General features: G+C 43.9%; 1 protein-coding gene across 1 annotated transcript in view; it reads left to right on the forward strand.

Annotated features, from left to right (window-relative positions):
- Positions 1-24,856, forward strand: part of robo1 (roundabout, axon guidance receptor, homolog 1) — a gene marked incomplete at its 5' end in the record, with an annotated part of 269,979 nt that overhangs the window by 226,908 nt on the left and 18,215 nt on the right. The window contains 11 exons of the mRNA XM_080731326.1: positions 2,480-2,561; positions 3,075-3,243; positions 3,778-3,944; positions 4,568-4,689; positions 6,919-7,150; positions 8,473-8,594; positions 12,237-12,408; positions 14,925-15,128; positions 20,646-20,672; positions 22,225-22,267; positions 24,311-24,465. Coding sequence (XP_080587452.1) covers positions 2,480-2,561; positions 3,075-3,243; positions 3,778-3,944; positions 4,568-4,689; positions 6,919-7,150; positions 8,473-8,594; positions 12,237-12,408; positions 14,925-15,128; positions 20,646-20,672; positions 22,225-22,267; positions 24,311-24,465 — 1,495 coding nt within the window. The remainder of the gene's footprint in view (positions 1-2,479; positions 2,562-3,074; positions 3,244-3,777; positions 3,945-4,567; positions 4,690-6,918; positions 7,151-8,472; positions 8,595-12,236; positions 12,409-14,924; positions 15,129-20,645; positions 20,673-22,224; positions 22,268-24,310; positions 24,466-24,856) is intronic.

Raw genomic sequence — 24,856 nt, forward strand, 5'->3', positions numbered from 1 at the left:
GGTCAATTACGCAAACAATCTAGTTTTTTTTTCTTTCTACCTGTCTCGCACGCGCGTGCACGTGGCCACGCACGGACACGCGCGCAAGCTAAATCAAAAACATGCGCATGCAAACGCGCTGTGCTCTAGTGTTACTGCTAGAAACCACAACAAAATATTTTTTGTTGTCCTAACCTCAGACTTTCAAACAGTTGAAACCACACACAAAAAAAAAGAAAAAAGTTACAGATATATTGAATAAATGAATAATACAATGAATTATACTGTACATCATCTCGCACTGTGTGTGCATGCACATTTTGAATTTGAACATTCCTCAGGGATGTCGGTATGTCAGACATTTCATTCTGCAGAACGATCTTCAGTCCCAGAATCTTTGAACAAACGTTCCACCGTATTTCTACTACACCACAGATTTTGTCACCGCATCTGTTGCATTGGGGCCGTCACTTCCGTGTTTGGGACTCTAGGGGATGGTAGTCCGAGAAAAAGCTCTCCAATTAGTCTGTGATCCTGTGAAGATCTTTTCCATTTGACTGAGAGGGGTCTGCCACTTGGCCCTCCCAGCTGCTTTCAGTTTGTGCTGTGAGGGAGACGATGGTGAGATTACCAGGCAATGACAGCTGACTGCCAGAGACCGCACCAGCATGTCAATAAGCAGAGCAGTGATATTGAGAGAGAGAGAGATATACAGAGATATACAGAGAGATACAGGGTATAGGTACGTACTTGGCAATACTTGGCAATTTTACCAAATACCTCAATATGGTTATTGTGACGATTTTCACAAAATGTTATGTTTCTGATAAATAATCAGTAATGCCAACTGTATATTAACTAAATGGGTAAATTCAAATGATACAACAACTAGGACAGTCGGGTAAGTTCAGAAAATGACATCACTTAACTGTAATGCAGCCCTTAAAACCAAGAAAAGACAACACTGACTCCATAAGAAAAGACAACACTGACTCCATATTATGATATTGCGATATCCAAAATCCCTGGCAATATCTAGTCTCATTATCACAACATGTAAGAATCAAGAAGGGATAATTTATCACTCACTCATATTTATACAGATGCAAGCAGCGGAATGTTGGCGTGGCATGTTCCACCAAGAGCAATACAGTGTACAGTAAGATAATTGAAGAGATAATATTGCAATAATATTGTTATATTTCCCAGCCCTAATACAGGGACAAAGAAAGAGAAAGCCTGCCTGCTACACAAATTAGCATTAACCAAAGTCACTGCTCTCCAGCTTGGTGACTTTCTCATGTACACCTGCTTTGCATCCAGTGGTGTAAAGTACATTTACTCAAGTACACTTTTGAGGTATTTGTACTTTACTTGAGTATTTCCAAATTCCAATACTTTTACTTCTACTCCACTACATCTGGGATCCAAATGTACGTTTACTCCACTACATTTATTTGAAAACTATAGATAGATAGATAGATAGATACCTTTATTATCCCAAGGGGGAAATTTAGTTGTCCAGTTGTAGCACAGCAGTATACAGTTATTTACAAAGTTACAGAGAAGTAGGAAAAAATAGATAAGAGTAAAAACAAGAGCAGTACAGTACCAAAAAAGAGAAGGTGCATCAATAGAGGGGGCGAATTAAATATAAGTATATATACATAAAGTGTCTTACAAAAAGAGACCAAAGCAGTCAATGCTAGTTAATGCAACAAGTATCTCACTGTCATTCACTGGCAATGTCGAAAAACAGTGCGAAAAAAACAATGCGAAAAAAACAACAGAAACAGCTCAGAGCAGAAGAAACTAGGCAGCGTGTCACCGCAAGACGCACATGAGCACTCTCCCTGGAAGGTCCTTAGAGGTCAAAGTCAATACAGCAATAGTTCCAACTTAATAGTGCAAAGTAAAAAAAAAACAGTGCGAAAAAACAAAACAATAACAGCTCAGAGAAGAAGAAACTAGGAAGCATGTCACCGCAAGACGCACATGAGCACTTTCCCTGGAAGGTCCTTAGAGGTCAAAGTCAATACAGCAACTATAGTTACTAGTTACTTTGCTGATATAAATTATAATATGTTAAAACATACATAAACCACTTTAGCCCTATTTTATACCTTGGCTATTTGAAAATCTACAAGATTTACAAGATCTACAAGCTCACAACGTGAGCTTGTAGATCTGCTATTTTCAAACATGTTGTACTTTTACTTTTACTACTTTAAGTACATTTTGATGCCAATACTTTTTTACTTTTACTCAAGTCAATTTTGAATTCTGGACTTCTAATTGTAACAGAGTACTTCTACAATGCAGTATTGATACTTTTACTTAAGTAGAAAATGTGAGTACTTTTGCCTCCACTCCCAGTAGTGAGGCCTCGTGGTAAGCCGCCCTAATACAGCACATGGACATAGAGAGAGAATGCCTGCTCACATGCTCCACAAATTAGCATTAAACAAAGTCAATGGTTTCCTCTCTTCTCTGTCTCCAGCTTGGTGACACTGGCATGTACACCTGCATTGCCTCCACTCCCAGTGGTGAGGCCTCATGGAAAGCCTACCTTGAGGTCCAAGGTAAGTCCATCAACCCATTGTGGTTCTCTGCTGCAGATGAAAGCAGTATGCACTTGACTCGTCTTAATCTCATTTACATTCTTAGCTCCTGCAATGATTTCATTTATAATTTTTATCCCACAATTTTGTAACCCATTTTTTCACCCATTGTCAATTGCCTAAACTGTAATCCTGGTTTTCTGCTCTCCCTCTGCCACGCCTGGGGAGCGCCGGCTGGCCAGGGGGAGGCAGTATAGAAACCGGGATTACTGCATGTTTTTGTGAGGGTATCTACCCTAGGAGACATGGGGAGAACATGCAAACTCCACACAGAAAGGCCCTTTCGCCAACCCCACCAAGGGTAGCTCCTGCGATGAGAACCAATTGCAAATGCAAAGTTTTATTTGGTTATGTGAAAGAACTTGGTAAAAGACAGTGAGATGAATTAAAATGTGGAAATGAAAGATTGAGATCACTGGAATTATAATAATTCAGTATCATTATTACTCCTCCCTCTCTCTGTTATGCATTTAGAATTTGGTATCCCAGTGCAACCATTACGACCGACCGACCCCAACCTGATCCCCAGCGCCCCGTCCAAACCGGAGGTCACTGACGTCACCCGGACTACTGTCACCCTTTCCTGGAAGCCCAACCTTAATGCTGGAGCCACACCCACATCCTACATTATAGAGGCCTTCAGGTAAAGCCAGTGACAAACTAGCAAATTCACTGCTTCATTGACAATATTTGCATGGCAGCCATTTTTACCACTTCCAATTATTAACACCTTTTCTGCCAGGTATTAATAAATTCAGTCACTTAAACCCTGCCAGGGTTTTTCCATTGATTTTACCAGATTTTCGAGGCTCCATGAACGCACCACCCGGCAAAGAAAAATGATAACCACGGCCATCCGTGCTTTTGTTAAGGTCCGTAGAGAAGTTTTAAACAAGAACGCAATCTGGAGATAGATTCCGAGATAAAGCCATTCTCTGGCAGATCATTCCATACGCTTCCAATGGTGGTTTCCACTTCCTGATGACGCCATCTCCAAAAGGATTATGGGGATTTGAGTTTTCGCTTCAGTGCCGGGTACGGAAGACAGCGATTTAATATAAAACAATGAAAAGACCACGGGACGGACATACTCTTCAAAGGCGGCGAACCGTATTAAAAAAAAATGCATCAAAAGTGTTAAGATGACCATCCTTGACCTTATCTCCTTATTCAACAGTCATGCGTCAGGCAGCAGCTGGCAGACCCTGGCAGAACATGTGAAGACCGAGTCTTACGTACTGAAGAGTCTCAAGCCCAGTGCAGTCTACCTCTTCTTAGTACGGGCAGCCAACGCCTATGGCTTGAGTGACCCCAGTCCTATCACTGATGCTGTGAAAACACAAGGTATAGTAGGGACACTCAATGAACGCCCCCCTGATTGTATTAAACCCTGTATTTCATTGTACATCAGATAGAGAAAATAGCTTCAAGCTCGCAATGCTCAGAGTGGAGGAGAGAGGACAACATATTAAAATGTGTAGGGAACAGGATTTTTAACAAGGTGCTACACACACATATTTAGTCAATATCTATTCAATTATATTTCTGAGGTTAGTGATGTACAAAAAGATATTCCACCAGAGGTAGTTACAGTACACAGGCTGCTCTGTATGTCCCTGCTAATTTCATCCTCCCACACTTAAAGGACCACAATGGAAATACGTTCTCAAGCTTTTTCGTGTTTAAATAATACTGTATGTTTAATGCAAATTGTTGCCGAATGTACAGTGAATGTTCACTTGTTTTCCCTTATTACGACATGCCCAGAATACGGACACAAGGAGTGGTTAATATAATCATCATCATCAACCTCAAAAATAGTGATAGTAAACCGACAAATCTAGCATGAGACTTTGGTTTACAGGCAAGGTTACACATTTGTGGTGTGTGTGTGTGTGTGTGTGTGTGTGTGTGTGTGTGTGTGTGTGTGTGTGTGTGTGTGTGTGTGTGTGTGTGTGTGTGTACAGATATCCCCCCCACCAGTCAAGGTGTGGACCATCGTCAGATCCAGAGGGAGTTGGGAGAGGTGGTCATCCACCTGCACAACCCCACCATCCTCTCCTCCTCCTCTGTCAGGGTGCAGTGGACGGTGAGCGCTCTCTCTCTCTCTCTCTCTCTCTCTCTCTCTCTCTCTCTCTCTCTCTCTCTCTCTCTCTCTCTCTTTCCCTCTCTCTCTCGTCTGCTGATAATTGATGACCTTGTGAAATGCAGGTGCACTGTAGTATATTCAGCCACATGTTATGATTTGGACCATTTCAATAGCTGGTCCCTAAAGCACCATGGGCAGTTCTGGGGTGTCTCAATGCCCACGGTCAATTTGTCTAGCCATTCAGCAGCGCTAATGTGCTAACGTCCTAGCGCCGTGCAGAGGAAGGACACTGCGGAGGGAGAGGGAGACTGGAATGTGGTCAAAGTGCTCTAAGTGTCCATCTGGCATGGACCAGAACTGGCCGGATGGCCAGAGCGCAACCAACTCCAGCTCTGCCCACAGCAGGCCACGTGCAACCTCACACACACGCACACGCACACGCACGCACGCACGCACACGCACGCGCACGCACGCACGCACGCACGCACGCACGCACGCACGCACTATGCTAGACTTAACTGTAGCCCTGCCCTCTGCCATAAGTTAAGCAGTGCTGCGTAGCAGTGTATGGTGTGCCAATCTGTGCCCTCGCAAATTGGAAACACTCAGCAGCTGTTAAAATAATACAAGTGAGGAGGAAGAGGGCGGCCAACTCGTGCTCTTACCTAGAAATGGCTTGCAGATGTAGGAGGAGAGGGAATGGGAGGAAGAAGGATAGAAGATAGAAGATAATTAGAGGTGAAGAGGAGGTGCTCGCGGAGGTGGTTAGACTTTATTTTTTTCTAGTGGACGCTAGATGTGGAACAGTTAGATGATTTACTATTCTTCTGTTCATTTGATACAAATGGACCCAAAAGGGTCAATTTGAGTTAAATTAACACTGAGGATCATCTGAAAAACTGAAGGATGCCCACGCTGTTCCACGTCTAGCATTAACTAGCAAAAAAAAAGAAGAAAAAAGAAAAGCTCAACCACCTCCATAAGCTGCTCTAATAAATTTTTTACCTCTCTATTTACAGCAGTACAGGACGCTAATTATATTCCCCTTATTGTTCTTAGCTGTCGTATTGTGACCTGGTAGAATAGGAAACCCAGTAGTACCAGCGGCCCAGAGGGCTGCAGTTGTGAACCAGTGATTTATACAATACTACTGTAGATATTCGGGTGTAGAACATCTCCACATTAAGCCCCTGGGGTTTAGTTCAAACCTTTCCTTTCTGACACCAGGCCACCCCTACATTCCCAGGTGTAATGAAGTGCCACAGTGAGTGATGAATGGCAACTGGGAAACGTGAAAAGGATACTGACATGCCAAGACTGATTTAAAACACGACTGCCCAGTTCCCCCGTCTTTCTGGAATGTTCTGGGAAGAAAGCAGGACTTTTTTTCCTTTTCTTTTTAGTCTTCTTTTTTTTTACAAAGAGCTGTGCACTATATTTATATGCTATGGTTTCCTTGTTTTTGTAGTGTTAAATGTACTCCCAGTGTGGAGTTTCTTGGTCTTTACATTTTCCTTTGTGTTGTGTTTAAACGGTTGCACAGTTTTCAGTCTAATGAAGACCACCTGAGCCGACAGCAGAGCTTTATAGGCAAGAGATGGAGAAAATCATTAAAATCTTTACAAGGCAGCGCTGCCCGCCTTCCACGGGGACTGGTAGTGATATTAGCATAATGGCTAGTGGCTGTCTCCTATGCAGTGTACAGTATGCGGCAACATACAAATCTAACCAACAGCTGCCTTTTAGCCATGCCTTCTTTATTTAGTTGACACTTTTGTCACATTTTTCTATCTTTAACAGTATAATCAGTATTTCTCAGTTAAAATGTCTCCTTTACTCCGTCAGTCATTCGACTGCAGAGCAGGACAGGATGAGGAAGGCTTCTCTCTCTGGGAGCCCTTTAACCAGCTCCAGACTCCGACGAACCTCTGGCCGATGACCTCATACTGTGGTTAGCACAAAACGCTGCTGCTCCAAATGGCGCATAGAGAGACAGATGAAGAGAAAGATGGCGATGTGGATGGATAAATAGAGGAGCAATGTGATAACTTAGCACCCCATTGCAGCCAGGGCTGGTGCCATCAGTCACCCTGAGCCAAAGTCTGCCTGTTGGTGCAGTGTAATCCCAGACAGCGCTGTGAGAGTTTCCATTGTAAACTGTGCGGAGCATAAATGGAGTGAAGCTGACCCCGGTCTGCCTACATGTGTGTTCCTGTACCCGTCCACCAGGTGGAGCAGCAGTCTCAGTACGTCCAGGGCTACAAGGTGATGTACCGGCCTTCGCCAGAGGGGCTGCAGAGGAGCGAGTGGGCCGTGTTTGAGGTGCGCACGACCGGGGAGGACATCGCTGTGGTGCCACAGCTCCGCAAGGGAGTGACATACGAGTTCAAGATCCGCCCCTTCTTCAACGAGTTCCAGGGCACAGACAGTGATGTAAAAATTGGCAAAACACTGGAAGAAGGTGGGTGGGACAAGTCTTTGCTGTGTGTGTGTGTGTGTGTGTGTGTGTGTGTGTGTGTGTGTGTGTGTGTGTGTGTGTGTGTGTGTGTGTGTGTGTGTGTGTGTGTGTGTGTGTGTGTGTGCGTGCGTGCGTGCGTGCGTGCGTGCGTGCGTGCGTGCGTGCGTGCGTGCGTGTGTGCGTGAGTGCATGCTTGTGTGTGCGCGCATGTGTGTGCGTGCGTGCGTGCTTGTGTGTGCGCGCGTGTGTGTGTACTGTGTACATGCGAGTATGAGTGTGTGTGCATGCGAGTATGAGTATGTGTGTGCATGCGAGTATGAGTGTGTGTGCATGCGTGCGCCTGCGCCACATGCCTTTGCATGTCTATGATTCTATATGCACAACATGCATGCATGTGAGCACAGCTGTTAACAGCAGGCGCCGGGTGGGCACGATTATGTTATGTTAAAATGTGGTGTTTTCAACCATGCTAGGACGGATGTTCAGCTCTTTGAAAAGGGCCCACGAAAGCCATGCAGACCATGACAAAAACCTCATACAACATTCCAATGAATACTGTGCTAATTTCTCATCGGGTGTGGTTTTGGGGAGTCTTACAGGGTTTGTTTCCCAGCCCAGTTCCTAATTTTTGATTCTGTAGTCAACAGTCTCGCAGAATTCACGAGAGTGTGACTAACGAGTGTTTATTAGTGTGTGTGTGTGTGTGTGTGTGTGTGTGTGTGTGTGTGTGTGTGTGTGTGTGTGTGTGTGTGTGTGTGTGTGTGTGTGTGTGTGTGTGTGTGTGTGTGGGACAGGCGGGGAGAGTGTTGTTTTCATCTCCTCCCGCTGCCTTCTCCTTCTTGCTCCCAATTTTGTCTGTAATTGTTTTCTGGTTCCAAACGTGATGCCTGTTCTCCCATGAGAGGGGGAAAAAACGCCTTCTTTCATTACACTCAATCAGAATGTGATTAAGATGGTTACATTGTGTTCATAATTAATTTAGTTTAATTACAGTAGGACTCATCGGGATAGCTACTATCATGGCCCCCACTTTATTTGAATAAACAGTAATTTCCCTTAATTTACCCTCGCTACATCTTTGTACTGTACGGTACCGTCTTATTGAAATGAGACTGTTTTCTGACAAAAGCGGCCCTAATTATGAATATGAGTGTGATTGCCGCGTTCCTTTGTTCCTCGCCTCGGCTTCAGTCTCACGTGGAGATGAAAGAAACACTACCGACGGCTGAGGGGGGGACGGCAGCAGACTGCGTACGGCGTGAAAATACCATACGTGGTATGAAGGTGTGTTTTATGTTGTTTTTTGTCTTTTGTCTGTCCTCTAGCTCCCAGCGCCCCCCCTCGGGATGTTACGGTGACGGAGAGCGGGGACAATGGGACTGCCGTGGTGGTCTCCTGGCAACCCCCTCCGGAGGAGGAGCAAAACGGGGTGGTTCAGGAATACAAGGTAAGGCTCTGCCAGCAGCCCCCATGCAGCACCTCTGAGGTCTGAGATGCTTTACTGCAGGCAGGGGTGTCGCACCAATTTCTGGGCCCTGGGTACAAGGATTCACTGTGGGCCCCCCATGAATGTTTTTCATAGGGGGAGGGGGGGGGGGGGGTTTAACCCATTTAGACTGGGTCCTTAATTATTTTATACTTTAGTTTAGCTATTGAAAAATAGCAGATATACAAGCTCGCAGCGTGGCACAAGTGCTGCGCTGCGAGCTTGTAGATCTGCTATTTTTAAAAAATCATGAAAAATTCTTTGAATATTTCAAATCCTTCTAAGGTTTTTTGAAAAACCTATTGTTTCTATGTCCGTGGTGCTTAAACTTTTTCATGTGAAGGACCCCCAAAATGTATTTTTGGGGGGTATTTGACCACAGATCCCCATCTCAAAATATTTCGTTCCAGGGACCCCCCAGAAGCAAAATTTGAGAAAAAAAAATGTTTGCTTAAAAAATAAATATATTCAAAGATTTGCACACATTTTCACAACATTTGAAAAATAGCAGCTCTACAAGCTTACAGCTCGAGCTTCTATTTTTCAATAGTTAAAGTATAAAATAATTAAGGCCCCGCCACCTTGGGCCTTAGTAACTCAGTCCCACTTTTCCCCCCCTTGTGACGCCCCTGTAAGGGTCTGCCAGCAGCGCCCAGCACCTCTGAGGTCTGAGATGCTTTACTGCAGAGGAGCACAAAGGAGTCAGGCACAGAGAGCTGTGGGCTCAGAGCCCCTGACAGAAAAACACAGACAATGCATAGATAACGGCGAGGTAATGCATTCTGGGTTGAGGCACACCTTTGTAGGCGCGTCAGCTCTGGTCTGTACCTCTGCGTGATGCTTTGGAGAGGGGGAGACAATGAGATGAGCAGGGTAGCATGGAGGAAAACGTTGTGAACCACCGCCATCTGGTGGAGAAGGTCGTCATATACATCTTGGTATTCATTTCTCATAGTACATGTCTCTAATATGTATTAATGGTTTGCTCAGTCCCCTAATATTTATGAATGGATTGCTCAGTCCCCTAATTTGTATTAATGGATTGCTCGGTTCCCTCTAATATTGTTACATTTAAGCAGTCATTACACATGCAAAAGAAATACAGGTACTCTTCTAATGGTCAGTCATGCTTAGTCTAGTTTCATGTGGAAACTATAATTCCCCATTGATAAACATGCATTATGAATGCATACGTAATGCCTCTATTGATCATTTTAAACCAACCCTCTGTGTATGACGGTTGCAAGCAATAGAATATGTCATATAGATATACACGTATACACGAATGAGCAAATAATTCGCTTTTAAGCAAGGGATGAAAAATGGAGTATGCGGTACAGCACAAACATCTGTTGTTTTACTTCCAATCATTTCTATACTATGATTATGTCGCTTGCTAAAATGTAGTTGTACTGTATTTGGCGAGCGAACAGTATAGTTATGGCTTGAGCTGCCCTAACATGGCTTCAACTCTGCACTCTCTTTGTGGACTGACCTCACTTGTGGCAGCACTCTCCTCTCATGTATTATTCTGTGCATAAACTGCATATCCTACCATTTTAATTGGAAAACATTTTTTTTCCCTCCCCCCTTTTTTTGTCATAGGGAATGTATTTTAATGATGGGGAGGTACAATGCAGTCTGTTTAAAAAAGTTAAGCCACTGTTCATTTTCCAGGTAAATGTTTTCTGGTGCTGGGGGTTTAGAGTAATTTCATGGTTGTTAAGTCCAGGTCGAAAGCGTTCCTTGCTCATTACTGTGCCTGGTCCCTAGGGGCGCTTCCTCCTCTCGCTGCGAGATCCCCCGAGGTGTTCAGAGCTTTGTAGCACCACCACAAACGCACACGCACACACGCGCGCACGCACAAACACACACACACACACACACACACACACGCACACACACGCACACACACACACACACACACACACACACACACACACACACTGGGGTGTCGCACCAAATTCTGGGCTCTGGGTACAAGGATTCACTGCGGGCCCCCCATGAATGTTTTTGGCGCCCGCTGGCCTAGTGGTCTAGGCGCATACCACATACTAGGCTGTGATGCCTGCTGGCGTCGCCGGTTCGGTTCCCGATCCGGACGACCTTTGCCGCATGTCATTCCCCATCTCTCTCCCCCAAAACAAATCTTTAAAAAAAATGCATATATTCAAAGATTTGTACACATTTTCACGACTTTTCAAAAATCTACAGATCTACAAGCTTGCAGCGTTGCACTCGGTGATATAAAATAATGAAGGCCCTAGTAACTCAGTCCCACTTCCCCCCCCCTTGTGACACCCCTGCATAGTTTCACACACATTGTGAAACTAGTTAACTTGGGGGTGGAAGGTGGAAGTAAAGAAAGCAGAGAGTAGCTGCTTCAGGATGTGGAGGTCTGCAGGCACCATGCTGAGGTGAATGTATGGTGCTCTTTGTGACCCTGGATTGAGTTAGATCAGCCCTTCCAGCTAGTGAACTACCCCTCCCTTCACCCCCGTAATTGGGTTATGGGGGTGATTACGGATCCACGTTTGTTTTCCATGGGCTTACGGCTTCACTCTGACATGTTATGGCTACCCAGGGTAATACTTACTGACCCCGTGTCGAACGCACCCTGACAAACAAAATGCACTGGTCTTTGTTAATGTTTTCCCACCGGGATTACTTACTGAGAGACGTAATGCAATGCACACCTTGTTGATATGCAGTAGTTGAGTTATAGAGACCATTATGAAGACTATTTGAGTGTGTTGGGGAGGGTTTGACTGTATTTCCTTTCTAACAGAGTGATAGGTACCAAACATTAGGTTATCATTAAATACTTGAAACCTAGCTCAACTCCGTATTAGTTAATTTTATTAGTACTTATGCGACCGTAGGTCGCAGTTAAATCTATGAGAACTACCGTAGGCTCTGATACCTTGACAGCGTGTCGCAGGTTCGAAGCCTGATCCCAACGACCTTTGCTGCCTGTCACTCCCCATTTCCTGTCAGTCTACTGTCCTATCGATAAAGGCATAAAAGCCCCAAAAGAAATACAGGAAGTACAGTACAAGGCTACAGTATTGTAACATCCTGTACCCAATGTTCCCTCAAATTCTGAGCAAACAATCCAACCTCCTGAGCACAACTTGAGCAACTGCTGAGCAACATATGACAAGTGTATCCACCTGTTTCCGCGGGAGTTTACTGGAGATTATTTGGACCACACTTCCGGTTTAACAGCAGACATACAAGCTCACGTCGCGTCGCAGATGCAGCCCCTTGTGAGCTTGTAAATCATACTCGGCTGCGGCGCCGGAAGCTCGGTACAGCGTCTGCGCAATGCACTATGGAAACCCGTGGATACTGTGTCAAGTCATGTCAAGTTATGGCTTATTCAAATGTAATTACAGAAAAAATAATAGCGGTTGGATTACTTTTAATAAACTGTAGGTTACTACAGTAGGTCACTTAAATACACTGACTGTAACTCTATACCTTTTGTAGGCCCTCTCCTGGTTATACACTTTCAGCAGTATAGTTCTTGTCCAGCCTAGGTTGTCATGAAGGCATCGTAACACTTTATAACATGACACACACTCTCTCTCTCTGTGTCAGATCTGGTGTTTGGGGAATGAGAGCAGGTACCACATCAACCGCACAGTGGACGGATCAACCTTCTCTGTGATGATCCCAAGTTTAGCCCCGGGGATCCGCTACAGCGTGGAGGTGGCAGCCAGCACCGGTGCTGGCCCAGGGGTTAAGAGTGACGTCACCGTCTTCCAGCTCGGTGAGTAGAGAGTTGGGAGGGAAAATACCATTTCACTTACCTATTAGCCAGTACTAGTTTGAAATAGGGTATGTTTCTTCAATGCATTGTATGCCCTCTGGCAATCATTGCACCCTAGATTCCAAGGGTAATAGTCTGACAAATATTATGGCCTTAGGCCAATTTGTACATGTTATAAAAGGACATAATCCACATTTTGTTTCCCAGGCAAGAATTAGACTATTCTTTTTTCGTTTCCTTGGCATAATGAACAGGGACGGATTAACCCCCGTGAGGGCCCCTGGCCGATCATTTTTTAGGGCCCGCCACCCCCCACTATAAACCCCCGACGCCCACTATACCAGCTCGGATTTTAAGACTATGATGATCATCCGTGAGTCAAGAAAGCACCTGTAGACAACAGCGGAGGGGCCCACACATTTGATATTTGATTAACTTACATTACATTTCATTTTAGTAAATTGTCGATGACCACTCGGCTCAGTTCCCCCAAGGGCCCCTGAGAGCCAAGGGCCCCTGGCCCTGGCACCACCGGCCCAATGGATAATCCAGCCCTGAGTGAATGATGCATTCAATCCTGTTTGCCTCTGTGCTGTCAATAGCAATGGCCAAAACTGTAATTAAAATGATTACATTCCGGTTATCCACCATATCCTCCCTCATACGCATGGCATGATGAGCATGAATGACAGGAGGTTCTCATATTAATCTACCTTAATGCCGTGTTCACCACACTGTCAGTGTACCCTGAAATGCCTTTCACCTTCAGTAGCCGCGGTATTGTGATCACAACAGTTACATGCAGTTCCTGCGTGCCTGAGTTGTTGAGCTGCCTGCCACGCCTTGCTCCGTTCTTCATTCGAAACAACAAAAGCAATAAGCTTATAGCACCCTGGGATTTCACATGCCATGTTATTAACGCGGGCCAATGCAGTACGGGCTGCACGCATGTCAAATCCACGTTCTTTTTCTTTTTCTGATTTTTGCACTCTTTTCAGTCTAGACGGACACATTTTCTGACATTTCTGCAATTATGTTCCACAAAAGCTTTCAGCAGGCTCACCGGGGAGGGAGATAGGAAGCACGTGAAACACCCGCATGTGGCAGAGAGAGCAAGAGATCTGTCGGGTTTTAAATGTGTATTGAGTGGGCTGGGATGGGCATGAAGAAGCACAGGCTGTGACTGATACAATTTCTCTCACTTGAAGAGTTTCCTGCCGCGGTTTGTTGCCATGTTCCAACACTGGAGTGGAGTGGTGTGCCTCGGGGAACCAGTGCTCCACTCAAATGCATTTTTCACACTGTGAGGCTTTGCTGTGTGCCATTCCACCCTAAATGTCTGTGCAGTCCTTGTTGACTGCTTAGTCACATTAGCACACCACCTCTCCCGGTAAAAAAATGAACATAGGAGCAACATGAAAACAGAAATAAGTATAGGAGTTGAAATGAAAACAACCAAACAGACAGACGGAGAGAGAGCGTTTAGAAGCTAACAGCTTGTCTTCTCTTTTGAAAACTTTTTATTTTGTTGTTGCCTCTGGCTAGAAAAGTCTCTTGACAGATAGAAATGTCTGCAATATGAAAGATGCATGAGAAAAATAGGCAGTCCAAACTGTCCATCAGAGACGGAATAGAAAGATGAGAAGAAATGAGAGCAGTGTTGTGGACCACTCAATCACAGAAGTTTTCTAAATTATTTTGAAAATAGTCGAGCTACAATCTCGCAACACATACATTTTTTGAATGAGTATTTTCACCTATAATGACATGCCCAAAATTGGGATCTCAAAGTTCCCAGAAGTTGTTAAAGTGCGTTTCACAGTTGAAACAGCTGAAAGATGTTCACACACCAGCTAGTCACAAATGTGCGTCAGCTCTCTAATTACTGTTTGTTTCTTTCTAAGGCTGATCTCATTGGGTTCAAGTAATATACCGGTAATTGGGAAACAAAAGTTGCCTCTCAGCATTTGTCTGTTCAGGTTCATCAGACCTGCCAGGTGAAACTGCCCCTGTGTTGAATCTCTGGGTTCCTCGGTCAACACTCTTTTGTCTGCTCAGCTTCCCATTGTTAACTGGGATTTGCGATGAAGCCTTTAAATATTGTAGAGAGACAGCTCCATCTCTGCAAAAAAACAGCCTCACAATCACCAGCTGAGATGAAAGAGCCTCTTTGTGTGTCAGAAGAAAAAAAAGTTCATATTTATGTCCTCTGCTGACTACAGTTTCTTTTAAAAATCAATAACCCCCTGTTTTAGGCTTTTCCATATAGTTTGAAGTTTTTGTATTTTGAATAACTTGCTTCTCCCCCACCTGACTGTTTCATTGTTGCCTCACAGTCTTATTTCTTTGTGTTTCCCCATTGTTGTGTACCTTCCAATTCTCGCACTAGAAAATGTTTTTCCCAACCCCGGAATTTCATTCATCGTTTCTATTCATACCTTCTTCTTATCCTTTTTTTTTAACCTTGCCTCCCCCCCAAACACTCAACCCTGTCCCCTGTACCTGCTCCTCCACAGATGCGTCGGGGAGAATGACGGAGGGCATTGCGAACCCGCAGAACCCTCTGTCGCAGCAGATCTCAGATGTGGTCAAGCAGCCGGCCTTCATAGCAGGCATAGGAGCCGCTTGCTGGATCATCCTCATGGTCTTCAGCATTTGGCTGTACCGCCACCGCAAGAAGAGGAGTGGTCTCTCCAGCAGCTATGCAGGCATACGCAAGGGTTAGTACCACAATGGCAACAGCATCGCACCGCAATTCAATGATTAAAGCTGCAACATGTGTTTTATCAATCTAAATCACATAAATAATTGAAAATGTATAAGATCATCCCATTGACCCCTGTACATACTGTACAAGTCGTACATAATGAGATTCAGTGGTGCAAGAATGTACATTGCCGCTAGTATGAAAACAGCTACGTCTCACTGCCACTTGGGGCCAACATACGTATAAGCACGACAAACACACTCCAGTAGTTGTGTGATGTGAGGAGTGGAAGAAGTCCACCCTTGTTAAAATCACTCTAAATTCTCCATAAACAAATACAAGGGTACTTATCACCAATGGATATTTCATTTAACCTTTTACAGTAGTGAGGCCTCCAGAGCATAGCAAATCTGTGCTAGACATTTACAGTGCTCATTTATAGGCCAATATTGTACCAAGTCCTGGCAATACAGTGTACAGCAGCAGCATCCTATACTGGTGATGTCATCACTGTGCAGTTCTTTTCTGCTACCAGTGGGGTCACCTTTTCAAAACTTCAAATTTGAGTAATTTCCATATTATATCTCTGCTCTCGGGCAGAAAGCATCTAACTCCAAAATATAAAAATGTAAGGAAATTTAAAAACAAAAGGAGTTTTTTCCATCATTGCTAAGAACAGCTGAAAGCTCCAAGCTGACTAAGTGGTTGGAGGCCAAAAGGGTGTGGAGCCTGGAGTTAGGTTAAATTTGGTTATAATGATTGACACAAAGGACACTACTTTTACAAAAAAGAATGTGGAAGAATCTGTGGTATTTAGTTATTTTCCGTAAGCAACTTTGGAAAATGTTGAAATGAACTACTGTTGCAATATCCATCAATGCAAGAATGCTATCACGTTGGGTCTAGAATTACTATCAAACTAGATGTATTATGTTCTAAGATAATATAGGCAGCTAACAAGTACATAGCTTGTTACCTGTCCATAAGAATTAGAGCAACCTAGATGTCATATTTTAATTTATAGATTTTAAATGTATTTGATCAATCAAGAAATATGTAAGTTAAATATATGTTTTTATTTTTTCCATCTTAATTCTGTTGGTAGTTTTCTTGAACACACTGTTGTTGGCAGCAGGGTAGCCTAGTAGGCATTTTTGAGAATGCTGTCTTTTTGGTACCAGCATCTGAACCACTACAGTGTTTCAGTCATGTCTGCCCACATGATTGACAGGCAATAGTTCAAGTTTATTGAGTTCCCCTGATTGGTGGTCGGGGATACTGGAAGTGGTAAGATTTCGGAGGGCCCCAAATACAGAGGCAAGGAATAACAATATTTTCTCTCACACCATTTGAATTGCTTATAGTGGGCAGAGTCTTATGATTTTTTTTTCCTTTTTTTTTTTTGAGCGGTGCTAACCGCTCCTACGTCTGGCTTTGTGTGTGTGAGCACAGATTTGTGTGTAGGAGCACGGATCTCCTGTTTATGGAGAGTGTGTATGAGCACACGGATCTCCATGAATGATGTCACAGACAGAACGGCGATATGCACGTGTGTCATTTTTGTATGTGATTTTTTACTACAATATTTCACTACAAGAATGCTGTGTTCCACACCTTTTCATCCGCCTGTGCCACGGGTTTTCAGAGTCTTACCTTATTTTTGACAGCAACAGGAATGCACCATGTGACCAGATATAAACACAAGCTATCTGCAGGGGCCTACGATCGCCTTTTCTTTCACCCAGAAAAAAAATATTATAACCGTGATCATCTGTTAGTTATGGTCCATATAAAAAGCTTTTGTTTTGACCAAAAACGCAATCTGGGAGAAGATGGGAGATACATCAATTTTTCTGAATTTTATAACATTGTTCTGGGCAGAAAGGAGGATTTGGGGATGACATCATTTTCGTTTGCATCATGGGAATTGTAGTCCTGGGAACACTGACGGGTGCGGTAGAGCGGCCACTAATTGGTTTTTATAATATAAACCAACGACAACACAATTTTGACGAGCGCTTGTCAAAGGGCGCTGTGGACCTCGGACAATTTGACGACATACTCGCCACTGGCAGTGAAACATTTATTAATGTGCATTTGTTGTTTTGATTACCTACCGATAACCTCTAATTCCCTCTCAAGACACGGGTACGTCAGGCAATCACAATTTTCCAAATCTTTTAGGACGTCAACGACAGTGGGTGATTAAATTGTCATATTTATGATGTCAGTGTTCCTGTGGGAAGGGTTGATATGCTGGCACCATAAGCCATTTTCATTGGAAACGTCTGCCTCTCGTGCCCAAAATAAAACAGTACCCACACGGAGGAGTTTGAACCAACGTGACTTTGGAACGGTGGTCAGTTACTGCGGAACCTGTGGCTACAGAACAGGACTTCTGAAGGCTTTATGGGTACAGTCATGTGATGAGGCCAGGAGCCACAGGAGACTCCGGGGCGTCGCACCAAATTCTGGGCCCTGGGTACAAGGATTCACTGCGGGCCCCCCATGAATGTTCTTCATAGGGGGAGGGGGTTTAACCCATTTGGACTGGGAAGGCATTATTATGCGTTTATTTTGTGCTTTAACTATTGAAAAATGATATTTTTGAAAAATCGTGAAAAATACAAAAAGTCTTTTGTATATATCTGCTATTTTTCAATAGCTAAAGTATAAGATAATTAAGGACCCCTCCAACTTGGGCCCTAGTAACTCAGTCCCACTTTCCTCCCCCTTGTGACACCTCTGCACAGGCGACTACTGTGTGTGAGGTTTTCCTCTGTGGCTCTCTATGACTGCGTAGGTTTGGTGTTTCCTCGCGTTAACTCACAAAGCCCTTCATGGGCACAGAAGGTTTGCTCCCCTGCCTCCTTCTCCTAGCAGTCCCAAACCACAAGAGGCCATAGTCTTTGTTGGAACTGGTAACTAAGAATGTTTTGAGAGGAGGAGAAGAGTATAATTGCAACCACATGAAGCAACACTGCACTCAGGCCGAAGTAGGTTGAATTCGGAGGCAGTACAGGAATCTGTACTGTGTGTGTCTGTGTCTATGTGTGTGTGTGTGTGTGTGTGTGTGTGTGTGTGTGTGTGTGTGTGTGTGTGTGTGTGTGTGTGTGTGTGTGTGTGTGTGTGTGTGTGTGTGTGTGTGTGTGTGTGTGTGTGTGTGTGTGTGTGTGTGTGTCAAGATTTTCCCCGACCAAAATAAATTGCATTTGAATAGTTTATTCAAGGACAAAATTCGAAAATGCTTTCCAGCAGTATTATTACCCGGTTTAGAAGTCAAACTCCGACTTGTCTACCATAGTCTCTGCTCTCTTTCTGCTCTTGGTTTCCTCTCTCTTTGTGCTGAGCTATCTGAAATAAAGCATACAATGTCCAAAGAGTTTTGTATTTATTTTGTTTTTCAAAAAATGGCTACTTAACTAAACAGTACACTAAATAACACCCTGGCAACATAAGGACTAACAGGCTCTGAGGAGAATAATATGGGCCGTATTTGTGTGTCTGTATGTGTCTTCCCGGAGCGTGTGTGACCATTGTTTCAGGAGGATTCATCTAGCTAGCTACTGAGCATCTGTAACAGTCTTGTGTCAGAGTGGTAATTTCATTTATTTATTTCAATCACGGTAGCGTTTCTGGCAGAGTGTCTTGCATACCAATTGTCAGTCTCTCTCCTGCTCAAATGCATACAGTACATCAAGCAGATAAAGCCATCCATGCGCTTAAATCTGTTACGCCTCTTTGATCTTCAAAGAGAGAAATCCAAAATGATGAGATAATTGTGACATTTATGGGACATTTCCTGGTGCTGGCATTGAAAGACCTCTTTCCATAAATTAGAGGAAATGAAAGTCTTAGTTCTCAGGTGTCTAAATCAGAAGCCTTGTTGTTCTGGACGTCAATTAAAACACACATTACGGCATTATACTGCATGACAGTCATGAAAGTCTGCAATGCAATAGCATGCTGCATGCTGAGACCCCACCCACCTTCAGCCCCACCTACGGAACTCACCTTCGGCTCGTTCCTACAGCGAGGCTGGCATGCCAATAATCATGATAAAGCGCACCCTCTCGTGTAATATTACGATTATACAAAAGTTAGCCTTTAAAAAAACACGTCAACTTCATTGTAATTGAGATTTCGATTATTTTAGCCGCTAACAAGGCACTGCCTATGGAAACAATAATAGCGAGCTGGCAAACAGCGCAGCTCATTTCTTTGCTTGATTAGACCCGTGTGGTAATGCTCATTATTCACACGGTTAGAAAGCTATTTCAACCAATCAGATTGCTTTGTCGGAATTACCTGTTTGTATAATGTTTCATACCATGTAATGTGCTAATGCATTCTGTTGCAGTATAGAATATTCTAAAGAGACCCACAAAAACACCCATAGGCCTCCTTTCCACCGGTGTTGAACCGGTTCTGTTATTTTTTTCCCGCCTAATATTGAAATAGTTCAGAGTGTTTCCATTCAAAATTAATTGGTTCAGAACCCTAAAAGTTGGTTCCAATGGAACCAAAAAATGGCCGGCGGTTCCGGTGAAAGCACCAAGGTTAAAGGAATCTAATCTTAAACGGAACCAGTTCTAGAACCAAAGTTCTTTTGGTGGAAAAGGGGCCACGGACCCACACAGTGGTCGTTACAGATAGGCCGAAACGTTGTGTTTTTTTCCTGATGTGTAAATAGAATTCATTGGGAGCTGTGAGACAGTGTGCGGATTCACTCTCCTCTTCTTCAGTCTACTTTTTTGATCCAGCACCCGACGCAGTGTGTGGATGTGTGTGTATCTCCAGGCCGTTACAGAAACAAACCATTGTAATTTCACTTGTGTTTGATGTGAAGGCCCCCTGTGTATGTGGGTGTGAGGGTGATGACATGTATGTAAGAGATAACAAGGTTCCATGGGTGTGTGAGTGACCTCGTCCCAGCAGGCCTCTGATGGTCAGGGCCTGGATTGGAACCAGCAGTTCCATGCTTGCTTATCCTAGTTCAGTGGTTTTCAACCCTTTTCATATAAAGGTCACTTATTTATTCTGCATTTGTGCCGTGGACCACGGTTTGATGAGATGTAGACTCTCATACCCAAAACCTAGAATATATTGTGTTATCGTTGGATAAGATTTTGTCCACAATGCCATGCTGTATTGATGTTGGTACCATAGGAGAGATAACAGGCAAACGTTGACCACAATAACGCTTTTTCTACATTCTCTGACTGTGTAGACTTCTGGTAAATTAAGTAATGCGAGAATAGCTGGAGTTAAGAGATGGAGAATCCAGCTGAACTTATTCAGATTTTGTGATGGTGTGGCACATGGCTGGGTTCCCCCTGTAATGGATATGTTTGTGTACTCGAACCTGAGTGCTGTGGCAGGGAGAAATAAGCTCAGTCGAGCACATTCCAGAAAGTTGAGACACATTGTTTACATGTTGGTGTACCGACTACCGAGGCACATTTAAATACCGGTGTGCCTAATTTGATATTCTTTTTGTTTTCTTCTCGGGCTATGCGTGGATCAACAGTGCCATCCTTTACCTTCACGCCTACAGGTAAGCACTCTCAGTTTCTCCACTCTGACTCTGCAAGTTGGCTGTACAATTTACATCCATTCATCCGTTTTCCCTACTTGAGTACTAAATGCATCTTTTTACTTCAAACATCAAACATTTTCCCTGATGATCGGAACTGCCACAGTTATGGTGAGAGCCATTGACAGGAGACAGGTTAGAACGGGACACTCAATTCAAAACTGCAGAAAGTCTGAGAAGGAGCTAGTCAAAAATATTCCACCAAATGTTAGGGTCATGTCAGATTGTAGTACTTAAAGAGGTGCAGGCCAATATGCTATTAAAACTGGCACAAACTTGATCAAAGAGCAGCTGGCATCCACAGATCCACAGGGATTTAAAAGAATCATACCCCAGCACTGCAACACACCAATTAGATAGGAGAGGTAGAGAGGAGCTAAGAGAAAATGAAGAGGTAGTCTGTGATTTGAGGTGACACGGCGTGAACATCGAAAGCAGGATGCTTTCTCTCTCTCTCCTTCTGTCTCACAGGGTTTCTCATGCATCTGGCTTTCTCTTTGTAGCTTAGAGATGTGTCAGGGCTGATGAGGGAGAGAGAGACAGAATGAGTGAAAGGTGGGGAGAGAGAGTTACGATTTTGTGGTTGGACTGACTAATCCTATCTGGGCTGAATCTATGTCTAAACTGTGAGGGTTTTGTTTGTCCCGTCCGCCTGAAGGCTTGGAATCAGCTCTTCTTGTATTTATACTGTTGCAATCCGCTGGAACACTTTCAGACATTTAGTCAGCTGGTAATTTGACTTTTGGATGAAGTCTTTTATGCTTGAGGTTACGGGTTCTGTCTCCGTAAGTACATAATCCCTCAACCAGCCTTGTCACCCGATGTAAAAACCAGAATGTTGCATTATGTCGATTTTGATCTACAAGCGTGTTGTAATTTCAAAGGCATTACTCTGGGTTTTGCATTATTGAATTCCTGATAGGTTCTTCTTGCTATCTGCGGAGACCCAGGCTGAGCTTCTTCTTCCAACTTCCTGTTTTGAAAAGGGGAGGGGGGGGGGGGGGGGTGCAGGCACAATGGACGCTCCCCCAGCCCCTGTTACACACGTACAGTCCCAACTTTTCTTCTCTCAGGGAGGAGATTGTAATTAAAGTTGGGAGTTTATCTCTCCTTCACACACCGGCGGCTTAGACCTCCTTTGAAAGAGCCCAACTTGTAATGCACAGAGCTGCAAACCTGCTGAAGCTGTGCCAGGCGAGCAAAGAGCGGTGCATCCCCGTCCTTTCTAAGCTTCTTACGCTTCCACCCACTGTTGCTGTCTCTGACTCAGCCAAAGTTGTCATGTACTACGCACATGAATGCACACGCATTGGATACATGGATACATGAATACATACGCACATGCACACACATACACACTAAGGTCCTAAATCTAACCACAGTCACATTTTATGTGAATAACCGGGTCTTGTACTAGGATGATGATGATAATGACGGTGATTTATGTTGGTGTCTGCGGTGATGACAGCATAGCATTGAGGAACTCACAGTGTCTATTTCTCTCCTTCCACAGTGGCCTATCAGAGAGGTGGAGAAGCTGTCAGCAGTGCTGGGAGGTAAGAATTGATTGATTCACTGAAATATACGACTGCATTATGATTATGATGTGGGAAGAGTCAAATATTTAAGACGTTTAGTACATCTGAATTACATTTGGGATTAAAAACATTTTTTAAATGTAGTGGAAAATAATGTTTTAAATGGTGCTGAATCCCTTATACAGTAGTTGATGATCAGAAAGTGTAATTTTCCTAAAAGAACACTAGGGGGAGTGCTGTGACTTCTTAAGCAAACAGTCAATGCAGTGGAGGCAAAGGAAGGTGGAGCACAAAGTATGTTGTGATACCAACAGGAACAAAGCACCATCTATTCTGCCCAGGACCCATCCTCATCCCAGATGGAGGAGAGCCGCGTCCAGCCACAAGGCTGTGCCATAGCATCACTGTAAAACGTGAATAGAGACGCACACACCCAGATAATAGTGATGGCGATACAGTAGCATCCTTTTACATATTGTGGGCTGGTGCATTTTGTCAGACAGACTGCTATCCTAGTGACTTGGCAGAGACTGCACACATTTGTTTAACAATTTAATTTTTGGGAAGATCTTTTTGACATTCAGACAAATTTGTGGAACATTTGTTTCATTGCCCTGGCCTGTATAGTTTTTTAAAAAAATGTCGTTGTGGAAACCTTGTATGTCCAAAACCTTCCCCTTTTTGTTATTTAAAAACAATATTTGAAAATAGCCAATCTACAAGCGCTAAACGCCTCGCAGGGCGAGGCATTGTGTGCCTGTAGATCGGCTATTTTCACTTGTTTTGTGCGACAGTCTTGTGTGATGAAGCAGAGCTTTAATTTAAGGAAAAAATTGCAAATTTGGAACTTGGAGATACAAGGTTTCTGCCCGACAGTGACGACATACATCACATGTGTGTGCATGGGATGGGGTTGTGTTTGTGCCTGCATGCATACTGGATATTGTTAGGCTGTGTGTTGAGCCTCCATCTATGAATCTATGCAGCCAGCTTATTATCCTGCTCTGTGATTCAATCACACATGCAGCATTGCTCTGCCCAAAGACAATGGCCATTCAATACAAACACACACAGCTGTCTGGGTGATTGAGCAGCTATTGTGAGATTGTATTTGGCGTCACAAGACAAATGTGTTCATTACTCAAAATGAATCATACAACTGAAACCAATAATTAATAAGTAATTTGAATGGAAATGGGGGAGGGGGGGGGGTTCTATGTAAATTCAGTGTCGGAATAATAAAGTACAGTATACTACAAGACAAGACATTCTATTAAGAAAAGAGCATGGTAACAATGTAGGGCTCTTGGCTCCGAAAAGGAGTAGCCTACTGAATGAGCCTTTTGCATCGTATATTGGTTCAATTAATGAGAAATAAGGGTTCAGGGGTCAGCATAAATAGATGCTAAAGGAGTTGGACAATCATCTGGAAGGACTCATCACATACTGTACATTGTGGATCTCACCTCCATGGCTCAAGTTTCACCTCTTCGTGCACAAACCGCAGCACTTTTAAAGAAGCCAGCGATGTTCTTTGACACTATGGAATGTAACAGGGGAACATTTGCGGTTCACTGGCTGCTGAGGATGTGCATTTGGCAACATTGGTGATTTCTATCTCGCTGTCTAATCCAAGCGGATCACTAATGCTCACGAGGGGGAAGTGTCATCGGCTGTGGGCAAGTGAAGCGCACACAATCTATTTAGCTGGGCTTCTCCCTAATGTGCACCCTGGGCAAGTGGAACGGGTGATGTGAAAAAGAGAGAGACAGCAAAAGATTAAAAAATATCTCTATTTATACTGTATCTACATCCAAATCTAGAATCAAGATATCTATGTGCATTTTGGGGGACATTTCTTATTTTTAAGCCTACTACATACATGTAAGCATGCTGTGTTTATAAATACTGTAGAAGCCACGGCTTGTGTTCACCTAGTCAATATTGCATTACTGCTGTGTTTAGTTTTGTGCTGCGTCTCGGTTCACTGAATCCAGTTCCCATTGGCTGGCTGGCATGGTCCCATGCTGTTGTTAACCATTTTGGTCTCGTTCTCCGTAGGCCCGGGTTGCTGAACATTGGGGAGTCTGCCACTCAGCCCTGGCTGGCTGACACGTGGCCCAACTCCTGCTCCAACCACAACGACTGCAGCATCAACTGCTGCACTGCCGGCAACGGCAACAGTGACAGCAACCTGGCAACGTACAGCCGTCCAGGTGAGTGTCGGAACCAGCACAGCCTGTCACCATTAAGTCCCAGAATATTCCCTCAAGACAGGTACAGATAAGGAACATAGGAACTTGCAGAGAGCTGCAGTGCAAAAGCAAGTCAAATTTTATATCTGGGTTAGGTCCCTGGAGAGTTTTTCCCCGTATTTCTCTTTTCATTAGGGATCCATATGAAGAAGAAAAAAACTTGGAGAAATATTAGGATTAAGAGTGCCCGCACTGCTTGCACACTTGATTTATTTGAGGTTAAAGTGGAGCTGTTTTAGGCAGGAAATAGAAGGAGTACACTGGAAGGAGCTTATGGCTTTACTCTGTTGCTAATCGAATTGCTTTGCTGATTTCCATACTGTTGTTATAGCCGGTAATGTAATTTCCCCTA

Source organism: Nannobrachium achirus (assembly GCF_963921795.1).
Source record: "Nannobrachium achirus genome assembly, chromosome: 8".
NCBI lineage: Eukaryota > Metazoa > Chordata > Actinopteri > Myctophiformes > Myctophidae > Nannobrachium > Nannobrachium achirus.